General features: G+C 42.4%; 1 protein-coding gene across 4 annotated transcripts in view; it reads right to left on the bottom strand.

Annotated features, from left to right (window-relative positions):
- Window positions 1-11,385: 11,385 nt before the first annotated feature.
- The window catches only part of MID1 (midline 1), a 415,869-nt gene continuing 403,766 nt past the window's right edge, over window positions 11,386-23,488 (bottom strand). For all 4 annotated transcript variants that reach the window (XM_005701122.3, XM_018043818.1, XM_018043817.1 and 1 more), the window contains exons 9-10: window positions 22,352-22,559; window positions 11,386-15,539 (exon numbers count right to left, since the gene is read on the bottom strand). In XM_005701122.3, the coding sequence (XP_005701179.1) occupies window positions 15,191-15,539; window positions 22,352-22,559 (557 nt within the window). In that variant the 3' untranslated portion in view covers window positions 11,386-15,190. The remainder of the gene's footprint in view (window positions 15,540-22,351; window positions 22,560-23,488) is intronic.

Here is a 23,488-nt window from a genome sequence, read left to right as displayed (position 1 = left end):
GCTGCTTCTGTGCTGATACAGAAGCATCTCTTTGACCTGGGTCCCCATGAGAAGTGGGAGTCCTGTAGCATTTCTCTGGGTGGGATGTCTCCTCGTGGGCATCTTTGAGAACCACTAGACTCTCGTCTCTTGTTTAGTAAATATTAGCATTGCTCAAGCACTTCCACCAAGCAAAGACTGACTGACTTGGAAATTTTCAAAATACATGTATATAAGAGCCTAGAAATGAAGCCCAGGGGGGAGCAGGCAGCCTTATGCTTTTGGCACCAGTTCCAGTGACATTGCTTAATGAGAACTGCCTGTCTAGTGGGATCAAGGGCTCAGGCTCTGTGGGCTGGTTGGCCCCGTGAACTCCGGGGTTGAGGGTTCATGCCCTGGTACTTCTGCTTCTAGTCAATCATTTGAAAGTTGCAAACACTCCTACCAGCAACCTTCTCCATTTCAGGATGTCCTGAGTGGGCAGGTCTGGAATGCAGGGAGAGAGCAAGAGGCAACCATTAACAGCTGCTGCGATATGGACGCCCTCCCCTCCTTTCTCTGTGTGACCAGGTCCCCAGGGGTTGAAGGGCAGAGGCCTTGATTGGGCTCACTGGTCCGTGATGATGACTGGATATTTAGTCTTGCTTTAGTCTCTTGCTGCTTCTGAACCTGGCCTCATCAAGAGGGTCTTGCCCCAAGGCTGACATAGAGATTTAAACCCAGTATAGTCATCTCTGCTGTAAACTACACTAAGTTATTGATTGGGAGCTGAAAACAGACTCTAAAATGCAATGTACCCAACCAAAATGCATGGCTAACTCCATTGGGATAGTTTTGCCCCAGATATTCCAATTTCAGACCCTTCTTGTTGTTCAGTCATTAAGTCCTGTCTGACTCTTTGTGACCCCATGGACTGCAGCACACCAACCTGCCCTATCCTTCACTATCTCCCAGAGTTTGACCAAACTCTTGTCCATTGAATTGGTGATGCCATCCAACCATCTTATCCTCTGTCACCGCCTTCTTCTCCTGCCCTCAACCTTTCCCAGCATCAGGGCCTTTTCCAATGAGTCAGCTCTTTGCATCAGGTGGCCAAAGTATTGCAGTTTCAGCTTCAGCATCAGTCCCTCAAGCGAATATTCAAGATTGATTTCCTTGACTGGTCTGATATATTCCTCAACTAACCTTGTTTCCACTCTCTCTCTCTCTTCTTGGGGTAAGAGAAAAAGGGAAGAGGAGGGAATCATGGTTTCTTTGTTCAGCCAATTGGTTCCTAGGAAACATTCGTTGTTTGGAAGTCTACTTGGTCTGCTGCTAGTACGGGTACCCCAACTTTCTTTTAATGAATGTTTGTGTTTGATATTGTTTACCATCTGTACTGGAGGAGCAGCAACACAGCTCAACAGTAGCTGAGTTCTCTGTCCTTGAACTCCTTCTGATTTGATCTTCAACATGGACTCTGAACTTCCCAGGCAGCAGATGTCCTCCACTTGGAATGCCACCCAATGCCACCTGTGTTGCCTGCTTGCTCACTTTAATCTTAGGTCACTACCTGGGTGCTCCTGCTCAGAAATGAGAAAGGAGGCTGGGACTTCCTTTTTGGTCCAGTGGTTAGGACTCTGCACTTCCACCACACAGGGCACAGGTTCTATCTCTGGTGGGGGAACTACAATTCTGCAAGTTGTGTGCCAGGCCAAAAAAAAAAAAAAAACTAGGAAGATAGCTGGGACTCTGTGATACTTTTGTAAATAATAGGGAATATAGTTTCTAAGAAAATGAGTAGACCTTTTGCAAAGGTGGTTCACCAAGGTCAGAGGGGACCTTCTCTCAAACTGAAGTTGATCATGATACCCTAGAGCTCATTTTATTTGCACTTGGATTGTCTACGGGACTTCCCTGGTGGCTCAGGTAGTAAAGCATCTGCCTACAATGCTGGAGTCCCGGGTTCGATCTCTGGGTTGGGAAGATCTCCTGGAGAAGGAAATGGCAACCCACTCTAGTATTCTTATCTGGAAAATCCCATATATGGAGGAACCTGGCAGGTTACAGTTCATGGGGTCGCAAAGAGTCAGACAAGACTGAGTGACTTCACTTTTCACTTGCCTTACTGTGTGGGATGAGCTGAGCCTATAAGTAAGAATTGTGTAAGCACAACTTCAGACTTTGAATTTAGGGCCAGGGGCCAGGTGGGAGGTAATAAAAGACACTGATAAACCTAATTAAACTTAAAAGCTTTTGCAGAATGAAGGAAACTATAAGCAAGGTGGAAAAGACAGCCTTCAGAATGGGAGAAACTAATAGCAAATGAAGCAACTGACAAAGAGTTAAACTCCAAAATGTACAAGCTGCTCATGCAGCTCAATTCCAGAAAAATAAATGACCCAATCAAAAAATGGGCCAAAGAACTAAACAGATATTTCTCCAAAGAAGACATACAGATGGCTAACAAACACAGGAAAAGATGCTCAACATCACTCATTATCAGAGAAATGCAAATCAAAACCACAATGAGGTACCATTTCACGATGGTCAGAGTGGCTGCTATCCAAAAATCTACAAACAATAAATGCTGGAGAGGATGTGGAGAAAAGGGAACCCTCTTATACTGTTGGTGAGAATGCAAACTAGTACAGCCACTATGGAGAACAGTGTGGAGATTCCTTAAAAAAAACTGGAAATAGAGCTGTCATATGACCCAGAAATCCCATTGCTGGGCATACACACCAAGGAAACCAGAATTGAAAGAGACACGTGTACCCCAACGTTCATCACAGCACTGTTTATAATAGCCAGGACATGGAAGCAACCTAGATGTCTATTAGGAGATGAATGGATAAGAAAGCTGTTGTACATATACACAACAGAATATTACTTGGCTATAAAAAAAGAATGCATTTGAATCAGTTCTAATGAGATGGATGAAACTGGAACCTATTATACAAAGTGAAGCAAGCCAGAAAGAAAAACACCAATACAGTATATTAATGCATATATATGGAATTTAGAAAGATGGTAACAACAACCCTATATACAAGAGACACAGCAAAAGAGACACAGATGTAAAGAACAGACTTTTGGACTCTGTGGGAGAAGGTGAGGGTGGATGATTTGAGAGAATACCATTGAAACATGTATATTACCATATGTGAAATAGATGACCAGTCCAAGTTCGATGTATGAAACAGGTCACTCAAAGCCAGTGCACTGGGACAACCCAGAAGGATGGGGTGGGGAGGGAGCTGGGAGGGGGGTTCAGGATGGGAACATATGTATACCTGTGGCTGATTCATGTCAATGTATGGTAAAAAACCACTGCAATATTGTAAAGTAATTAGCCTCCAATTAAAATAATTAATTTTTAAAAAGACACTAATGGGCAGATTTATTTGCCCAGTTTTGAGGTTTTCTTTTTGCTTGATGACCTGAGGCTGCTATGAAGAGAGGATGGAATTTGCTGGAAGTTAAATTTTCTAGGGGTTTCCCAGGTGGTTCAGTGCTAAAGAACCCGCCTGCCATTGCAGAAGACTCGGGCTTGATCCCTGGCTCAAGAAAATCCCCTGGAGAAGGAAGTGGCAATCGTCTCTAGTATTCTTGCTTGGGAAAGCCCATGGATAGAGGAGCCTGGTGGGGTACAGTCCACGGGGTCCAAAGAGTCCGACATGACATAGTGGTTAAATGACTACAGATTGTGTAGCATTTATTTTGAGGTTATTTTTCATTCTGCAGGTATATGTGGTTTCTACCAATATGAATCACTCATTTACTTATTTTTAACATGAGTCTTTTAAAGAGAATAGCACATGTTATGGGTGGGTTTAAGTAGAACATCTTCATGAGAAGTGGGAATTCTACTCGATGGATTTCTTGAGCACATACTCTGTGGTAGACTTGAAGCCAAGCCACTGCAGGTTTCAGATTTCAGCAATACAACAGTCTGATGGTGGCCAAGAAACAGAAGTAAGAAAAATTTACAGAAAAGCTAGGTTGCAGTTACAAAGGAAGGCACAAGGGGCTTTGTGAGTTGGTACTAGGGGTGTTTGGCTCCAGCAGAGAGTTGAGCGGAAGCCTCTGTGAGAATTGGTGGTTGAGAAGTCATAAAAATGTTAGCGGTAGATCTCCTCAAGAAAATTACAGATACTAAGGGAACAATTCATACAAAGATGGGCAAAATAGGAAAGAAATGGTATGGACCTAACAGAAGCAGATCTTAATAAGAGATGGCAAGAATACACAGAAGAACTATACAAAAAAGATCTTAATGACCCAGATAATCATGATGGTGTGATCACTTGCCTAGAGCCAGACATCCTGGAGTGTGAAGTCGAGTGGGCCTTAGGAAGCATCACTATGAACAAAGCTAGTGGAGGTGATGGAATTCCAGCTGAGCTATTTCAAATCCTAAAAGATGATGCTGTGAAAGTACTGCATGCAGTATGCCAGCAAATTTGGAAAATTCAGCAGTGGCCACAGGACTGGAAAAGATCAGTTTTCATTCCAGTGCCAAAGAAAGGCAATGCCAAAGAATGCTCAAACTACCACACAATTGCACTCATCTCACACACTACCAAAGTAATGCTCAAAATTCTCCAAGCTGTGCTTCAACAGCACACAAACCGAGAACTTCCAGATGTTCAAGCTGGATTTAGAAAAGGCAGAGGAACCAGAGATCAAATCGCCATCATCCGTTGGATCATGGGGAAAAGAGGAGAATTCCAGAAAAACATCTATTTCTGCTTTATTGACTATGCCAAAGCCTTTGACTGTGTGGATCACAACAAACTGTGGAAAATTCTAAAAGAGATGGGAATACCAGACCATCTGACCTGCCTCCTGAGAAATCTGTATGCAAGTCAAGAAGCAACAGTTAGAACTGGACACGGAACAACAGACTGGTTCCAAATTGGGAAAGGAGTACGTCAAAGTATTGTCACCTTGCTTATTTAACTTATATGCAGAGTATATCCTGCAAAAATGCCAGACTGGATGAAGTACAAGCTGGAATCAAGATTGCTGGGAGAAATATCAATAACCTCAGATATGCAGATGACAGCACTCTTATCTCAGAAAGTGAAGAGAGACTAAAGAGCCTCTTGATGAAGGTGAAAGAAGAGAGTGAAAAAGCTGGCATAAAACTCAACATTCAGAAAACTAAGATCATGGCATCTGGTCCCATCACTTCATGGCAAATAGATGGGGGAAACAATGAGAAGATTCTTGAGAGTCCCTGGGACTGCAAGGAGATCCAACCAGTCCCTCCTAACAGAAATCAGTCCTGAATATTCATTGGAAAGACTGATCAGTTTGGTTCAGTCCTGTCACTCAGTGATGTCTGACTCTTTGCCACCCCATGAACTGCAGCACGCCAGGCCTTCCTGTTCATCACCAACTACCAGAGTCTACCCAAATCCATGTCCATTGAGTCAGTGATGCCATCCAACCATCTCATCTTCTGTCGTCTGCTTCTCCTCCTGCCCTCAATCTTTCCCAGCATCAGGTTCTTTTCAAATGAGTCAGCTCTTTGCATCAAGTGGCCAAAGTATTGGAGTTTCAGCTTCAACATCAGTCCTTCCAATGAACACCCAGGACTGATCTCCTTTAGGATGGACTGGTTGGATCTCCTTGCATCAGTTCTTCAGTGCTCACCTTTCTTCATGGTCCAACTCTCACATCCATACATGACTCCTGGAAAAACCATAGCTTTGACTAGACGGACTTTTGTTGGCAAAGTAATGTCTCTGATTTTCATCTGCTGTAATTTTGGAGCCCCCCCCCAAAATAAAGTCTTTTCTAATGAGTCAACTCTTCGCATCAGATGGCCAAAGTACTGGAGTTTCAGCTTCACCATCATTCCCTCCAAAGAAATCCCAGGGCTGATCTTCAGAATGGACTGGTTGGATCTCCTTGCAGTCCAAGGGACTCTCAAGAGTCTTCTCCAACACCACATTTCAAAAGCATCAGTTCTTTGGCACTCAGCTTTCTTCATGGTCTAACTCTCACATCCATACATGACCACTGGAAAAACCATAGCCTTGACTAGACGGACCTTTGTTGGCAAAGTAATGTCTCTGCTTTTGAATATGCTATCTAGGTTGGTCATAACTTTTCTTCCAAGGAGTAAGCGTCTTTAATTTCATGGCTGCAGTCACCATCTGCAGTGATTTTGGAGCCCCCCAAAATAAAGTCTGACACTGTTTCGACTGTTTCCCCATCTATTTCCCATGAAGTGATGGGACCAGATGCCATGATCTTTGTTTTCTGAATGTTGAACTTTAAGCCAACTTTTTCAGTCTCTTCTTTTTCACTCTCCTCAAAAGTCTTTTTAGTTCCTCTTCACTTTCTGTCGTAAGGGTGGTGTCATTTGCATATCTGGGGTTATTGATATTTCTCCCAGCAGTCTTGATTCCAGCTTGTGCTTCTTCCAGCCCAGCGTTTCTCATGATGTACTCTGCATAGAAGTTAAATAAGCAGGGTGACAATATACAGCCTTGACATACTCCTTTTCCTATTTGGAACCAGTCTGTTGTTCCATGTCCAGTTCTAACTGTTGCTTCCTGACCTGCATATAGGTTTCTCAAGAGGCAAGTCAGGTGGTCTGGTATTCCCATCTCTTTCAGAATTTTCCACAGTTTATTGTGATCCACACAGTCAAAGGCTTTGGCATAGTCAATCAAGCAGAAATCGATGTTTTTCTGAAACTCTCTTGCTTTTTGATGATCCAGCGGATGTTGGCAATTTGATCTCTGGTTCCTCTGCCTTTTATAAAACCAGCTTGAACATCTGGGAGTTCACCATTCACGTATTGCTGAAGCTTGGCTTGGAGCGAAGAGTTGACTCATTCGAAAAGACTCTGATGCTGGGAGGGATTGGGGGCAGGAGGAGAAGGGGGCGACCGAGGATGAGATGGCTGGATGGCATCACTGACTCGATGGATATGAGTCTGAGTGAACTCCAGGAGATGGTGATGGACAGGGAGGCCTGGCGGGCTGCGATTCATGGGGTCGCAAAGAGTCGGACATGACTGAGCGACTGAACTGAACTGAGTGAAAAATAAAGTCAGCCACTGTTTCCCCATCTATTTGCCATGAAGTGATGGGACCAGATGCCATGATCTTAGTTTTCTGAATGTTGAGTTTTAACCCCACTCTTTCACTCTCCTCTTTCACTTTCATCAAGAGATTCTTTAGTTCTTCTTCACTTTCTGCTGAGGTTATTGATATTTCTCACAGCAATCTTGATCCAGCTTGTGCTTCCTCCAGCCCAGTGTTTCTCCTAATGCATTCTGCATATAACTTAAATAAGCAGGGCGACAATATACAGCCTTGATGTACTCCTTTTCCTATTTGGAACTAGTCTGTTGTTCCATGTCCAGTTATGAAAAGGAAGGACTGATGCTAAAGCAGAAATTCCAATACTTCAGCTACTTTATGTGAAGAACTGACTCATTGGAAAAGACCAGATGCTGGGAAAGATTGAAGGCAGGAGGAGAGGGGGATGACAGAGGATGAGATGGTTGGATGGTATCAATGACTTAATGGACATGAGTTTGACCAAGCTCCAAGAGTTGGTGATGGACAGGGAAACCTGGCATGCTGCACTCCATGGGGTCACAAAGAGTCAGACATGACTGAGTGACTATCACTTTCACGTCATCATCCAAAAGTGATGACCAAGCAAGCAGGTCAATATATAGTGCTGAGCTCAGCAGAGAAATTAGACCTAGAGATAGAGATCTGGGGAGCATCAGACAGCATGGTGAAGGAGGGAATGGCATTCCCTCTGGATGTGGATGGCATTGTATCTGGAGGGATTAAGAAAGAATTGAAGTGGGTTAACATCTCAAAAGTTGTTGCATGCCAAGATGAGGTCAGGCTGTCATGGGAATATATATCGATGCAGATGGTATTTCTGACATCGCTGAGCACTATTTGGTATAGTAAAGACACTCAGTGGCTGATGTGAGTGAGGGGAGCTGTAATGACAGGCAAGGAAAGAGAAACAGAACATGTGACCAGTCCTTTGAGAAGCTTGAGGGAAAAGAGGAGGCCAGAGAGGGTAGAAGCTGAAGGGAGAATAAGATTGGGGAAGAGGTGAGATAAGCTTTACTGTCTGAAATATTTTACTGAACAGCATTTAATGACTGTAATCAAAAATTGAGCTTTGAGGGTAAATAGACCGTGCTAAAGAACTAATGTTCATTAAATCATTTTTCTGTGTCTCTCCTTAATTGGTAATTGGTTTTTGGCCATGACAGATTTGCTTGTTAATTGCTACACTTCCTATTTAATCATGCTTTTATAATTCTCTTAGAGAACATGAAGATTCAAAGGGAGACTTGAATTCCTTTCCATAAATCACCCATGTTAAGACAGGCCAACTACAAGAAAGGTTTTTCCATAAGCCCTCGACCCTGTTTTTACTTTATGTTCTTAAATGTACATCCCACGGTGAGAATGGTATTCCAGGGGAAGGGATCTTGAAAGTTCCACATGCCTCTCTTTATGTTTCTGTTATAATCAGAAGCAGTTCTCTTCTTCAACCTGTTTTGCTTCTCTACTTTACAAAATAATAATTTGTAAAAAAGGGGGCTGGGGGCTACTCTCTAGAGTGGATGACATGCCCTTCAGATTGACTTTGAAAGATGATTAATTATAGCAGCATCTGTTCCGTTTCAAAAGTTGAAATGAAACATACTTGAAAACTCTTACTAAAGGAAATCTATTTTACATACCTATCACTTGTGAGAAGGGCTGATTTAAGTCAGAATTTTGAAGGAGGTAAAGCTAATCATTGGAACTGGCACACACTACTCTGTTGAACGAAAGCATCTTTTAATAGCCTCTTTCATGTTTCTGTCTTAAGCACTCCGCAATGAATTCTTATGAGTTCTGTAATTTCAGAATTGATGGAATTCAGTGTTAGAAGGCTTAGTCGCTTAGTCATGTCCAACTCTTTGTGACCTCATGGATTGTAGCCCTCCCTCCAGGCTCCTCTGTCCATGGGATTTCCCAGGCAAGAATACTTGGGTGGGTAGACATTTCCTTCTCCCGGGGATCTTCCTGACCCAGGGATTGAAGCTGGGGTCTCCTGTATTGTAGGCAGATTCTTTGGAAAAGGACTTGGGAGCTCACAGAGCCCCCAAGCCATAGGGGGACATAGCTGAGACCCCATGAGTGAAGGATAGACAGACAGCGCCCTGAGGGTTTCAGTCCACTGGTCCAGTATTGTATCTGATGTGACCAATCACAGCATGGGACACATGTAGTCTCATGGTTGTTTTTGTAAATAAAGTTTTATTGTAACACAGCCACACCCACTTGTGGACACATCCTCTCTGGCTGCTTTCACTCTCCAGCTGCAGAGCTGAGTAGCTGCTGCCAGATATAGTATGGCTTGAAAACCCTAAAATAGTCCCTTTCTGACCTTGACAGAAAAGGGGCTGAGCCCTGTGGTGCTAGACAGCATGGGCTGCTGGTCCTGGCTGCACTTAAGAATCATTTCAGAGGAAAGTGCAGGGTGCTGGCCCACACCAAGGACCTTGTCAGCCCATCTTTCAGGATGGGATCCAGAAACTGACATTTTTTTTAATGGAGTTTTTTTTTTTCTTTATTGAGAAACTTAAGACTTGGGTACATCAAATAAATCCAGTTTCTAGGGGAAAAAGTCAAAACCCACAATAGAAAAAAAATGTTAACACGATCTGAGCCATATCTGAACCCAGAGAATATATTCTTTTAATTGAAAAATTCTAGGTGCTTCGTGGGCTTCCCTGGTGGCTCAGATGGTAACGAATCTTCCTGCAATGTGGGAGACCTGGGTTTGATCCCTGGGTCAGGAAGATTCCCTGGAGGAGGGAATGGCAACCCACTCCAGTATTCTTGGCTGGAGAATTCCATGGACAGAGGAGCCTGGTGGGCTACAGTTCATGGGGTCGCAGAGTCAGATACAACTGAGTGACTTAGCACACAGCAGGTGTTTCATAATTGACCTCTTGATACAAAATCACCTATTAAATTTGCAATTTGTGGTTCTTGGCGTTGAGGCCCATAGGATAAGCTGGGAAGTCTTCAGACCTGGAGCTAAAAAAGGGCTTCCCTGGTGGCTGAGTCAGTAAAGAGTCTGCCTGCAAAGTGGAAGACCTGTGTTTGACCCCTGGGTTGGGAAGATCCCATGGAGAAGAAACTGGCAACCCACTCCAGTATTCTTGCCTGAAGAATCCCATGGACAGAGGAGCCTGACGGGCTACAGTCCACGGGGTCACAAAGAGTCAGACACGACTGAGTGACTTTCACTTTTATTTAGCTTTTTGAATCAATCACTTACTCTTGGCTGGAGAATTCCATGGACAGAGGAGCTTGGTGGGCTACAGTCTATGGGGCTGCAAAGAGTTAGACACGAGTGACTATCACACACACACATCCTTGTCTAAGAGGTAGCAGTGTGCATGTGTGCTAAGTTGCTTCAGTCATGTCTGACTCTTTGAAACCCCACGGATGGTAGCCCGCCAGGTTCCTCTGTCCATGGGATTCTCCAGACAAGAATACTGGAGTGGGTTGCCATTCCCTCCTCCAGGGGATCTTCCTGACCCAGGGATCTCACCCACATCTGTTATGTCTGCTAAATTGGCAGGCGAGGACAAGATTTTCATATTCAGCCAGATTAAAGTCAGTGTGCTCCATCATGGGGCCTCTAAAGCATATGACCTTGAGACGGTGTTTCAGGCTCTATGTGCATGTTTCTACGGGATATGAGACTGAAGAAAGCCCCCTAGAGTGGCACTTCATGCGTCTGCTTGTAGCAGAATCTCCTGGAGGGCTGGATCCCAGCCCTGCAGGTTCTGTCTGGTGGGTGGGTCTGGGGTAGGTAGGGCTGGCACATGTAACAAGTGTACAGGTGCCGTTTATGCCTTGGACCCATGACCAAGCCTTCGGAGTGCTGACTCAGGTCCAAAAGGCTTGCGTTTCTTATGAAAGTCAATTCCTGTTAGCCAGGGGAGGGGTTTGGGGATAGATTTATGAACCAACTGCTGGGGTGGTTCCAGACCATGCTGTCAAGACCCTCACCCATCCATTTACATCCTCCATCCCCTCCTCTTCTCCACCCGCTCTGGAAGTCTAGAAACCAAGCCATTCTTCTGATCTCTGCTCCTGTACAGGTTTTCTCTTACTGTGTCTTTAAATTCCCGGGGGGAGGGGAGAATACTATTTTGCGTCTTGTCAATTACCTGTATTTTGATTACGGAGAGGCTGGATGGTGGACACTGGAATGTTTCAGGCATAAAAGAAAATGGATTATATGTTGCAAAGTGGTAGAAGGATTAGCAGAAGTTGAATAAGTATGTGTAGAAACAGTGAAGGTGAAAACATGCCTTGGTAACAAAGCAAAAGACATAGGCAGAGACAGAGGGCGTGGGAACCACAAAAATGATTTTATTTTAAACCAGAAAGCAACAGCAATGGAGAGCTTGGGCTGAGGGTGTGACAGCATGACTCAAGTACCAGGAACTGAACTTGTTCGGGTGAAAAGAGCAGCATACAGAGACTTTCATTTCCCGACCAAGCAAATCACATCCCCATCTTTGTGACACTTGTCAGTGGGTTCCCATTTACAAAGGCTTGCATTGCCTTTCAGATTTTCTGAACAATTTTGTAAATATTTTTTTAAAGGTGAAGGTTTTGGTGCCTGGTTTCTTTTTTGATATACCAGGCATTGAATCAATCACAAGTGAAAAAAAAAATTGTTGAGAGTTTTGCTTAAAGAATAGTAAGAGCTTCTTGTTTGTGGCACTATTGATATTTTGGGCCAGATAATCCTTTGTCATGGGGGCTGTGCTGTACACCATAGGATGTTGAGCAGCATTTCTGGTCTCTACCCACTAGATGCCGGGGGCACCTTTCACAAGTTGCGCCAAACCAACATGACTCCAGACACTGCCAGATTGCCCCCATGTTCAGAAGCACTATTTTAAAAACATTCTCCCATCCCCATTACCATCTTTGTATCCTTTTTTTTTAAAGACATTTTATAAGGGGAGAGCAGATCACTTGGTTCCCAACACCAAAAGCACATGTACGCGAGCATACGTGTGTTTCTGCAGGCACTGCCGATGTGCCTGGAGCCGAAATGGAATTCCATGTTCACTGGGGAGCACTGGTTTGGTTCCTCAGAAAGTCTTGAGATCTCAGTACCATAATAAAATGCCTTTTGGTCCTCAGGCCTTTGCCTCTTCTCCAGCAGAAACTCTCATCAACATGTGCAGTTTTTGAAGTCACTTTCTTTTAAAGCCAGAAAGAAAATCTTCACCCAAGCCCACTCTCCATTTTAATCCACGTAGATTTCCACTTGAATTATATGGCCAGTCACTTGTGACAGTGGATTCAGGGTTCTTCATTTCTATCCATCAGAAGGAGAGAGGTACCATGTTTCAGAGTTCAGTTTTGAGGACTGGCTACATAATTTGCGAGGCCCAGTGCTAAATGAAAATGTAGAACCCCTCATCCAGGCATTACTGAGCATTTCAAGATGGTGCCAGCAGCGTTCACACACTCACGATGTTGGACCCGGCAGCCTTGGTCGGCGTTGCATCAATTTTGTGTATTAATTTAACTGGCACTGCCAGCTCTTTTTCCCCTGTATTGTGATTCTTTCTGTGAAGTAAGAACCTCAAAAACAAAATGCCGTGCCCCCAATCCTTTTAAAGAATTCTACTGCAACAAATGTTGATAGCATATATTTTTCAGACTTTCAAAAAAAAAATCCACATGGAAAATTTGTCTACATCATTACAGTAATGAAAGTAAACACTGTGGCCTTTCATCATATACATATTTTCCAGTAAATATGACAACATGGAAATAGTAATCGCTACAATCCACAATGTTTTTAAGTTAGCAAAGAGTGAGACTTCCACAACAAAATGATAACATAATCCCTTGTCCTTATAAAAATAGCCAAAACATAACCTAAATGGCTTGCAGTGAAAACTGGAGTAGTAACTTTTTTATACTGAAAAAGCATTATAATTTGTGGCAATATTGTCCTCATAAATGCTTTAGATTAACATCATAAGGCAAACTGGAGCATTTATTGTACCTGGAGACCATGATTTAAAAAATCTCAGAAGCTGAGTTTTAGACCCTTTTATTTAAAACCTGTTAGTGTACAAAGTGCATGAAAATATCCATTATTTAGCTACCAAAAAAGTTTGTAAAAATTATTAAGCCAACCCTTTTGGTTTATTCAGGGAAGCCTAATGAACATTGTTTTTCTATTGTAAAAAGAAAAAATTCCATTAAGTTGGCAGAGATTAATTTTTTTTTCCATTGAGGCATCCATCTTTTAGATGTGAAATTGTTCTAAGTCACTATCAAAATATTCATCTGGGTATAAATAATATAGTAAATATATAGAATCTATCTGTTAAGAAAAAGGAGTGCATCTGCCAGTGTAGAGGCAGAAGCCCTGGGGAAGCTGCCCCTGAAACCCAGACTCATGATCACATAATGCGATGCTGAAACAATTGGTTGATTTGCTCAAAAACAAAACCAATAAAAACAGTGTCTAAATCCCCCAGTCTGTCAAAACGGCCACCCCAGCAGCCCAGATAAATATTTTAGCAAATGAAATGGTTGAGAGATGTCATGCCCTTCATCAAGGTAGAACCACTGCCAGATTCCTGGTTCGAGTCCAAGGATGGCTTAGTGTGAAAGTATCAGTCATGACACCATGGACTGTAGCCCGCTAGGCTCCTCTGTCCATGGGATTCTCTAGGCGAGAATACTGGAATGGGTTGCCATTCCCTTCTCTAGGGAATCTTCCTGACCCAGGGATCGAACCTGGCTCTTCCGCACTGCAGGTGGAGTCTTTACCACTGAGCCACCAGGGAAGGCAAAAGAGCCTTATGTCATGGACCACTCCAATGTCTTAGGTCAGCACACTGAGCATTGTATCTGACATGACATTAGCAGGTTCTACTAGCAGGTTCCAAAGTGAGAATAGAGAGTTTGATTTTTTTTTGTTTGTTTTTTGTTTGTTTGTTTTCTTACAACTCTATTTAACTATACTAGAATATAGAGGGACTTCTACATCTTTCGAGATGTGTTTAAAGGTCTGTTTATTATAACTTCTGAAGCACATATACTAGAGAAGAGTACTTTATGCAATGTCCCTTGTCATTACCAACTCATAAATACAAATGGTTTTTGGTTGGATGTGGTATTGGCGGTTGGGGCCATATGTTGATGTCCTAGAGAGCAAAACTGATCCAAAGCGGTGCTGCCATTTGTGACAGAAAATGTTTATTTCCTTAGCCCCAGTGACAAAAATTATTCAGGGGGAGTGGGACACAGGACAGGTAGTAAACATACTGGAGAAACTTCACAGGCCTAAAGAAACTAGTAAAAGGAAGAAGGAAATAGATTTCTATTGTGACACAGAATTCCACTTCCGAGAAAACACAAATCGGCCTGAATTTTTGAATCATCAGTAGGATTCAAGGTGAATTTTTTCAATTGCAATCTCATTGTTCGTGTTCTCCCAGCATCATCCTACCAGCCATGGAAGGGTAATTACAGGTTTTGCATTAGCAGATCCCCGGCTCCCAAGTCAAGTCTTTCCCTCCTGTCTGTTGCTCTCTCCATGCTACTTGATCCATAAATCCTTCTGACATCGCAGAATGCTTCACAAGAAACCAGTCAGAAAGCCTGCTGACTTCCCTACTAGGTTCAAAACTATTTTTTTTTTAGTTTGAAAATAGTGGCATATTGTTACACAGTGTTGGTGTGACAGGACCTGCCATGAGATCTGTAGGAAAGAGGATGTGAGAAGGTGGAGAAACACAAACTACAAAAGATCTTGTTTCTCAAGCTCAGAGACTTGTGCTGAAAATAAAGGTTGTCAAGAACTGATAAAACTAACGGGCCTCCTAATGTGCAAAACCAGAGAATTCCTAAGAGTTGTAATCCCCGGTTATGTTCCTATTATAAATAATCTATAAATTTTCCTGTAAATACAAAAACAGGGTGAAGAAATTATTAAAGCCTGTACTTAATACAAAACACAGTGAAAGGGGGGAATCGCCCATTGGGAATCCTATCTTAGCTGATTTCTGGATGCTTGTTGTGAGAGTTAACCACATTTTGGAAGTCTGTGCTTTCTCAGTCCCCAAAATGGTGGCCACCACCCTTTATATCCCCCAGAAACCAGCTCCACGTGCTCAGGGCAGCTGCTCTGTACAGTCTAGATGGTCGGGGATGGGAAGGCCTGTTATGATGGTCAGACATTTGTTCCACACAGTGAAGGTGGGGCACACGGGCTGCGAGAATGTGATGTCGAAAGTGTAGAGGTGGATGGAGTTCAAGGCATCATAGAAAGCAATGGAGCCATTATCGTAGTCTAGCAGAATGCCGACGCGCCGGAGGTGGGGGGCTGGCTCGATGGGAATCTCCTTGCTGTTGTGTCTTACCACCCAGGTATTGTGGCAGCGGCACAGCACCCAGGAAGCAGAGTTCTTGCCAATCCACTCGTGCTTTGGGGCTGACTTGTATGCAAGGCCAATGGCGTACCTGCGGACGCAAAAGAGCAATGATGAGAACCATGAGCCACACTGCACACATACATGAAATCCTTTCTGTGATCCCTGTCATCCCTGTTCACTCTTTAGTGAAAGCTTGGGCAAGATCCCTGACCCCTCTTCCCCATCTTCTTCCCTTCTGGACATAAGAGTTGGCAGAAAAGGGCCATTATATTGACTCAAATTCCTATTTACAGTGCAGATGTTATGAGAGAATTAGAACTTTGTATTTGGCTGTCTTTTTTTTTATATTCATGAAGACCCATGCAGTAGATTCTTGAGACCAGTGGCATCCAGTAGAACTTTCTGCAGTGACTGACATGTTCTGCTCTGTTCAATATGGTAGCCACATGCTGCATGTAGCTATTGGGCACTTGAACTGTGGCTGGTGAGACTGAGGAATTGAGTTAATTATAGTCAAGTTAGTTTCAAGAGCTGCATGTGGCCCAGGCTACCATCTTGGACAGCACAGCCCTAGACTTCTTCTGACCTTCTAAAGATCTTCTGACCTTCTTTGAATTTTTCAACTGACATCTTGCCTATCATCTTCCATGACTTCACAAGGCAAGCATGGAAAATAAGTTTCATTTATGGGGATAGGTTCTTTGCCATCTCCCAGCCTCAGTTTTCTCATCTGCAACACAGGGACAATGACTGTCATTGTGTCTCAGAGTTATTTTGAGGAGTTAAGAAAAGAATATGTGTTAAGATCCTGGGCCTAAAACCTAGCATAGAATAGCCAGTAATTGTTATTTTATGATCTTTGCTCAATGACACATGACTAATAACTACCAGAATAGGAATTTGACCCGAGGATGATTTAAAAGGCCACATGACTTAAACAAAACTCCCTAATGCCTTTTCTCACCAGAGGAGCCCTTTTGGTTTTATTTCCTACTATATTTACAAACATCCTGAATGTCTCTGAGCTGGTAGATGTCCTAGTTAATCTAAATGTTCTCTCACTGCTCAAAAGAAAAAGTTCTAAATTCTTTCCACAGTGTTCTAAGCTTCTTAATCTCTTTTCAGCCTGCTGAAACATGCCTCCATAATGCAGTATTTCTCAGTTATTAAGATAAGCAAGGGCTTCCCAGTGATAAAGAATATGCCTGTTAATGCAGGAGATGTGGGTTCAATCCCTGGGTTGGGAAGGTCCCCTGAAGGAGGAAATGGCAACCCACCCCAGTACTCTTGCCTGGAGAACTCCCAAAAACAGAGGAGCCTGGTGGGCTGTAGCTGCAAAAGAGTTGGACGCTACTTAGCAACTAAACAACAAGATAAGCAAAACCCATCATTCTTAATAAATAGTGAGTGATTCAGAGTTCAATTCTTAACATGTTACAGTAGAAATCAGTCTAACTGGATGTTGACATATGGTACCTTACTGCCATAGAGAGAAAAACTTCACTGGTCTTTGACATAATGACATTCTTTCAAACATCATGTGCTGGATTTAGAATATAATCACTTTAAGAGTGATGTGTTCAAAAAAGAAAACACACCATGACTGAATTAAGAGAGGATGGAACTGATCCTCTGGTAAGCATTGGGTACCAGCCTGTGTGCTGTCAAACCTCTGCACTTCACCCTCGTCAATTCTGTTCGGCATTTTAGGGACACTCCTGGGGCTGCATTTCCCAGAATCCTCTTTCCAATATGGAGTCCTGGTCAGATTCTGCCACTCAAACCCGTGCACAAGATCCAGAAGTTCTAAGAGAAGGCGAAACACTCTTTTCCAGACAGTAGACAGCACACGTGAGGTCTGTGGAAGTTTCTGGGCAGACTCCTGGGTGTACCTTGCCTCTGGGCTATGAATAGCTTTCTGCCTTCCAGGAGAGGAGTAGCAGGCTCCCAGAAGCCTTGGCCCTCTTTCTCCTTGGTGGACCTAGGAAAAGACTTTTCTTTTTCTCTGAACCCTAACAGACACTTTGGAAATGTTTTTGTTTTGCACTTTTCAGTATTCTCCCGCAAGACATTCTATCTGTCCTGGCAGACACCATTTCCCTTTTCAGATAATTTGAAACTTGCATTTGCATCACAAAATAGCCACATTTCTGTATTGTTTCCTTCTTGCTGCTGTACACCATTTTTATTTTTTAGTAAAGAACTTTTGACATTCCTTTACCATTTGAACCTTAACTGAACCCCCTATGGAGTAGCTGTGGCAAGTATGACTGACTTCATTTAGCAAATGAGAAAACCAAGAGAAGGCTAAAATGAGCAAAATCTAGACTCTCGCCCCTTCCCTCTTAAGTTGGGTTCCTGTAATCTGTGCGTGAACCCACATTTAGTTAACACCATTTCCTAAAATACCAAGAGCACATTAACAGTATTAGAATAAGAAAATAACTACGTGTCTAGTCCATTAAGCAACGGGAAATACCATTATATTATCATTAATCTGTAAAATTATGTGCATATTTCCAGTGAGCTTGAAAGGTGCAGGCGGAAGGCAATGTTCCATTAAGGTATGCAGTGAGACTCAGAGAATTCAAAAAGTATAAAATGATGTTTCTCAGAGCAATGTTAACACGCCCCATAGCATGGATTATAACATACAAGTAAATTTCAAGTCAGCACTATACTTCACAAGAAAATACATGCATTATTAGATGTTGCAAATCAAAGTATTACAGGCGTTTGATAGTAAAGGTCACCCTTTCCTCGTTACACCTCCCAGGAAATGTTAAACTACTTTCTACGTGAGAATTTTCTGAAACGGACACGAGTTTGTAAAGATGTGAAGTGTGGCAATTAATGTGAGAATATTTTCCCCCTGCCTCACGAGTTGGTTTTGACATCTGGTGTTTTCAAGGTAATGCTGATCTGTGTTTGTATAACTGAAGTGGTGTGGTGGAATTCCCCACACCATTCGTCAATGGGGATGAGATCATAATGATCAGGTATCATTTATCATAAGTAATTATTAAGGGGGTTGTAATTATTTAGACACTGGATTCTGTCCCAGATTAACAGAGCCCGTTAATTAACTAGAAATGTTTGCTCTTTTGCACCTGCAAAAATTAACTGTATTTTCCTTTGGGCTTTTATCTTGCCCCAGTGCAGCTACACATTGTAAATGCCAGCCTGGACCAGAGCCAAATATAGGGGGAGGATCTGTCCTTCATCCTTCAGAGGGATGTTGAAACAGGAATGTTCTGAGCAAAGAGAACCTTGAGGGTCACAAGAGGGGAAAAAACCTACTTGCTTGGCTAATATGCAAACCGTTGTTTGGAAAAAGCCAACACCCAAGCTTATGAATGTGTATCAACACTGTAAAGGACTTAGACATACTACGTTATTTGCATAGACTTGAACTGAAAGGTTTCTTTTTTGTAAAATAAGTGTTTTAGCATCTTTATCTCAAAAAAAATACTGTTACCATACTCATCATCTGCAAGTTAGGCAGTTTTCAGTTTTAGAGTTTTTTTTTTAAAGCAAAGATTCAACTATCACTTATTCACCACAGTAAGCCTTAAAGTGTATTTGTTTTCCTTTATGGTTTATTACAGGATATATTTTCAAAAAATTTCTCTTGGAGCCGCTGATTTGACAATGTTGTGTTAGTTTCAGGTATACAACAAAGTGAATCAGTTATCCATAATACACATACCTTGGGAAGATCCCCTGGAGGAGGACATGTCAACGCACTCCAGTATTCTTGCCTGGGGAATCCCATGGACCCAAGAGACTGGTGGGCTCTGGTCCATAGCGTTGCACAGAGTCAGACATGACTGAAGCAACTTAGCACATACACGTATCCGCTCTTTTTTAGACTCTTTTCCCATATAGGTCATTACAGAGTATTGAGTAGAGTTCCCTGTGCTATACCATAGGTCTTTATTAGTTGTTTGTTTTATATATAGTATAATAATATGTATGTGTCAATCCCAATTGCCCAATTTAACCCTCCCCTCCTTTGTCCCTGATAACCATAAATCTGTTTTCTATATATGTGACTCTATTTCTGTTTTGTAAAGAAGTTCACTTGTATCATCTTTTTAGATTCCACATATAAGTGATATCATATATTGGTCTTTCTCTGTCTGATTTCACTTAGTATGATAATCTCTAGGTCCATCCATGTTGCTGCAAATGGCATTATTTCATTATTCTTTTTATGACTAATTATTATAGGATATTGAATATAGTTCCCAATGCTATACAATAGGATCTTATTGTTTATCTATTCTATATGTAATAGTTTGCATCTGCTAGTCCCCAACTCCTAGTCCATCCCATCCCCTCCTTCCCTGGCAACCATAAGCCTGTTTTCTACCTGAGTCTGTTTCTGCTTCTTAGATAAGTTCACTTGTATCATATTTTCGATTCCACATGTAAGTGCTATCACGTGGTATTTGTCTTTCTGTTACCATGATCATCTCTAGGTCCATTCACACTGCTGTGAATGGCATTGTTTCACTCTTTTTATAGCTGAGTAATATTCCATTGTGTATATATACCACATCTTCTTTATTCTGTTGATAGACCTTTAGGTGGCTTCCATGTCTTGGCTATTGTGAATAGCACTGCTGTGTACTTTGGGGTACATGTATTTTTTCAAAGCATGCTTTTCTCTGGATATATGCCCAGGGGTGGGATTGCTGGATCATGTAGTACTTTTATTTTTATTAGTTTTTTGTTTTTTAAGGAAATTCCATACTGGTTTCCATAGTGGCTGTAGCATTTTACCAAATCTGGCCCTCAGTTTGTTTTTATAAAGTTTTATTTGCACCCATTCGTGAATGTGTGGTCTATGGCTGCTTTTCCCCCACAACAGTAGAGGTGACCAGTTGGGAGAAAATCATCTGGCCTGAAAACCAAAAATACTGGCTCTCTGGCCCTTTACAGACAACATTTGTGGACCTTTGGTTAACAGCTTGTACGCTGATTGCACCTATGAGCTGTGTGACCTTGGGCCTCAGTCAGTTCATCTGTAAAATGGGATATTAGTACTTACATTTCTGGGACTGTTAGGATCAATAAATGAGCTACCATTTGTAAAATGCTTAGGCCAGTGCCTGGCACAAAGTTGTGCCAGATAAAGGCTGGTTAGTAAAAATTATAATTGTTCATAAAGGGAGCTATTTAAGTGGCCATCTATGAGACAGGAGGGCAGGGTATGAGGTACAGTTTGTGGCTGTGGAACGGGCAAGGTCAGTTTTGTAAGGTGAACTTGGCAGAGTTCACTAATTCCCATGTCCACTGCCCTGACCTCTACCCCTTGGGCTTAGAGAACTCAGTGAGCTCAAGTCACTGGGCTGGACCTAAAGGAACACTTTGAAATGAGTCTTGGCCGAGGATCACTGCTTCCCCCACAAGCACTGATGGGCCCAGTTTAGAGTCACAAAACATACAAGGCAACAGAAACTAACTTCAGTGATGAAGAACAGGAATTAAAGTAGGAATTGGTGAGTTTTCTCTGTAAAGGCCAGAAAGCTAATATTTTGGCCTTGTGGACCACAGAATTTTGTCTTACCTAATCAACTCTGCTGTGTGGGTCAAAGGTAGCCATAGATAATATGGAAAAGAATGGGCCTGGCCGTGTTCCCATAAATAGCTTATTTATAAGAAGACACAGTGGGCCAGGTTTGGCTGTAGTTGGCTGACCCATGCTTTAAGGCATGAAAGGGCAGTATTAGCATACTAGCCTTCCCAGGAACTGGGGCTCAAGTCTTGCTACAAATAAAAAATGGATGACCCAGAGAGATGTTGTGGGGAGGGAGGTGGGAGGGGGGTTCATGTTTGGGAACGCATGTAAGAATTAAAGATTTTAAAATTTAAAAAAAAAAATAAAAAATAAAAAAAAATGGATGGAGTTAAAATGAGTTATTTTTCTTATTGGCTGAATGGTAGATTAAATGATTGCTTAGTACATATCCACTCTCTCCTCTCAACTCCATGGGAGGAATATACTTCCCTGTACCACTGGCCTTGAGCCTGGCTGTGTGACTGGCTTTGGCCAATGAGAAGTTAGTAAGACATGATACAAGCAGAGGTTTGAAATGTGCTTGTGTAATTGGGTTTGTACTCTCAGATTCCTCAAGAAGGATATGACCTGAGTAGCCCACATGTCCAAACAGGATGAAGAAGCCCATGGAACAGACCTAGATCCAACCTGCAGCTTAAGCAAGGCCCAGTTGAGATTAGCCTTGATCAGCTATCCCAGAGATGTGAGTGTCACTGAACAGTAGTAAATGATTGTTGGCTGAAGCTACTGAGTTTTGGGGTGTTTATTATGTAGCATTACTATAGCAACAGCTGACTGATAAAGCTTTTGTGCATATTATTCTTCAAGATGGACCTTGGGCTGGGTTGATGGTCTGACAAAGTATAGAATGAGATATGCTTTTTTTTTTTTAATATAATTGTAGGACAATATCCATCAACAGCTGAATGGATAAAGAAGATGTGGTACATACACTCAATAGAATACTACTCAGCCATAAAAAAGGATGAAATAATGCCACTTGCAGCAGCATGGATGGACCCAGAGATGATCATACTCAGCGGAGTAAGTCAGACAAATATCATATGATATCACTTATGTGTGGAATCTAAAATATGACACAAATGGACTTATTTACAAAACAAACAGACACAAAAAACAAACTTGTGATAACCAAAGCAGGGAGAGAGGAAGGCTAAATTAGGAGTTTGGGATTGGCAGATACAAACTACTATGTATAAGAAGGTGGGGAATAAGGTCATGCTGTGCAGCACAGGGGGCTGTGTTCAATATCTTGTGATCATCTATGGTGGAGGAGAATGTGAAAGAGAATACACTTCGATCAAAGTGCCTACCATGTGCTTCCGCTTATGACCACTTCCCAGTAATGGCGGCCGCTATCAATGAACACGTTTCCAGCTACGCCATAGCTGCCTTGGCTGGTGAAGCGCTCTGGCGTATGGCTCTTTTTGGATGACGACTCATCACGTTCTACCGTCAAGTTATCATGGGACACCTTTAGCTTTCGATGTGCAGATTTGGGGTCCAGTTTAAATGGCTGGCCTAGAAACAGGGTTACAAGACACAAAAAAGGTAGATGAAAAGAACTGTGGATTTTAACTTCAGCAAGAACATATTTTCAGAATAAGCTTTAAAAAGGACAGTAAAATAGTGAGGACAAACATGTCCCTGCCTCCGAGAGCTCGCAGTCAGCTCTGAGCTGTGGGTGCAAGGTTGCTTCCCTCACTGTTCAACAACATTGGGTGAGGATTAAGCAGAGTCTGTGGTGCAAGCTTTGCTGGGGATCCCAGCTACACACCAGCAGCACAGTTAATTTGCTGGCCGACATCATCCTGGAAGGGAGGAGAAAACCAAGACTTCATTTTCAACCATTCCCCTGTTCAGCCGGCTTCAGATGAATTCATGCTCAATAGACCTCAGAAACCAAACACATCAAGACTGCAGGTTTTAATGTACAGAACGTTCTAATGGCTTATATTATTTTGAGACTGTTCCAAAGTAGAGCAGTATTCTCATGAGCTTAAAATAATGATCAAATGGGCTATTTTTCAGCCCATAAGATCAGGAGGAAAATGTGGCAGGTTACTACCTACCTGGGTTTTTGAGTCCCAAGTTCATTTATAGATGTAAAAGTTCCTTTATAGACATAATAAGGTCCTCTCTATCTCATTTATTCATCTTTGCATTTTGAACATTGAACAACTGTAAAATTCTGGCTGAATCACAACTGAATATCCATCCTCTCATTAACTGTTACTGCTTTGAAAATTCAACACTGGTGTGGGGGCCATCCTGTCATTCAACCACGTTGCATACCAGACACTTAAAGGCAGGAAATGGATTACAATGTGATGCAAATACCATGATGTTCAAACTCCACTGCTGTGTTGGAAGGCCGCTTCTGCACAGTGCTCAGACAATCACCAGAAACAGTCTGGTAAGTCTGACTATGGCAATACAGGATGCTGGCT

The sequence above is a fragment of the Capra hircus genome, assembly GCF_001704415.2.
Source record: "Capra hircus breed San Clemente chromosome X unlocalized genomic scaffold, ASM170441v1, whole genome shotgun sequence".
Lineage (NCBI taxonomy): Eukaryota > Metazoa > Chordata > Mammalia > Artiodactyla > Bovidae > Capra > Capra hircus.
Note: the sequence above shows the minus strand (reverse complement) of the source record. Positions and strands in the feature narration are given on the sequence as shown.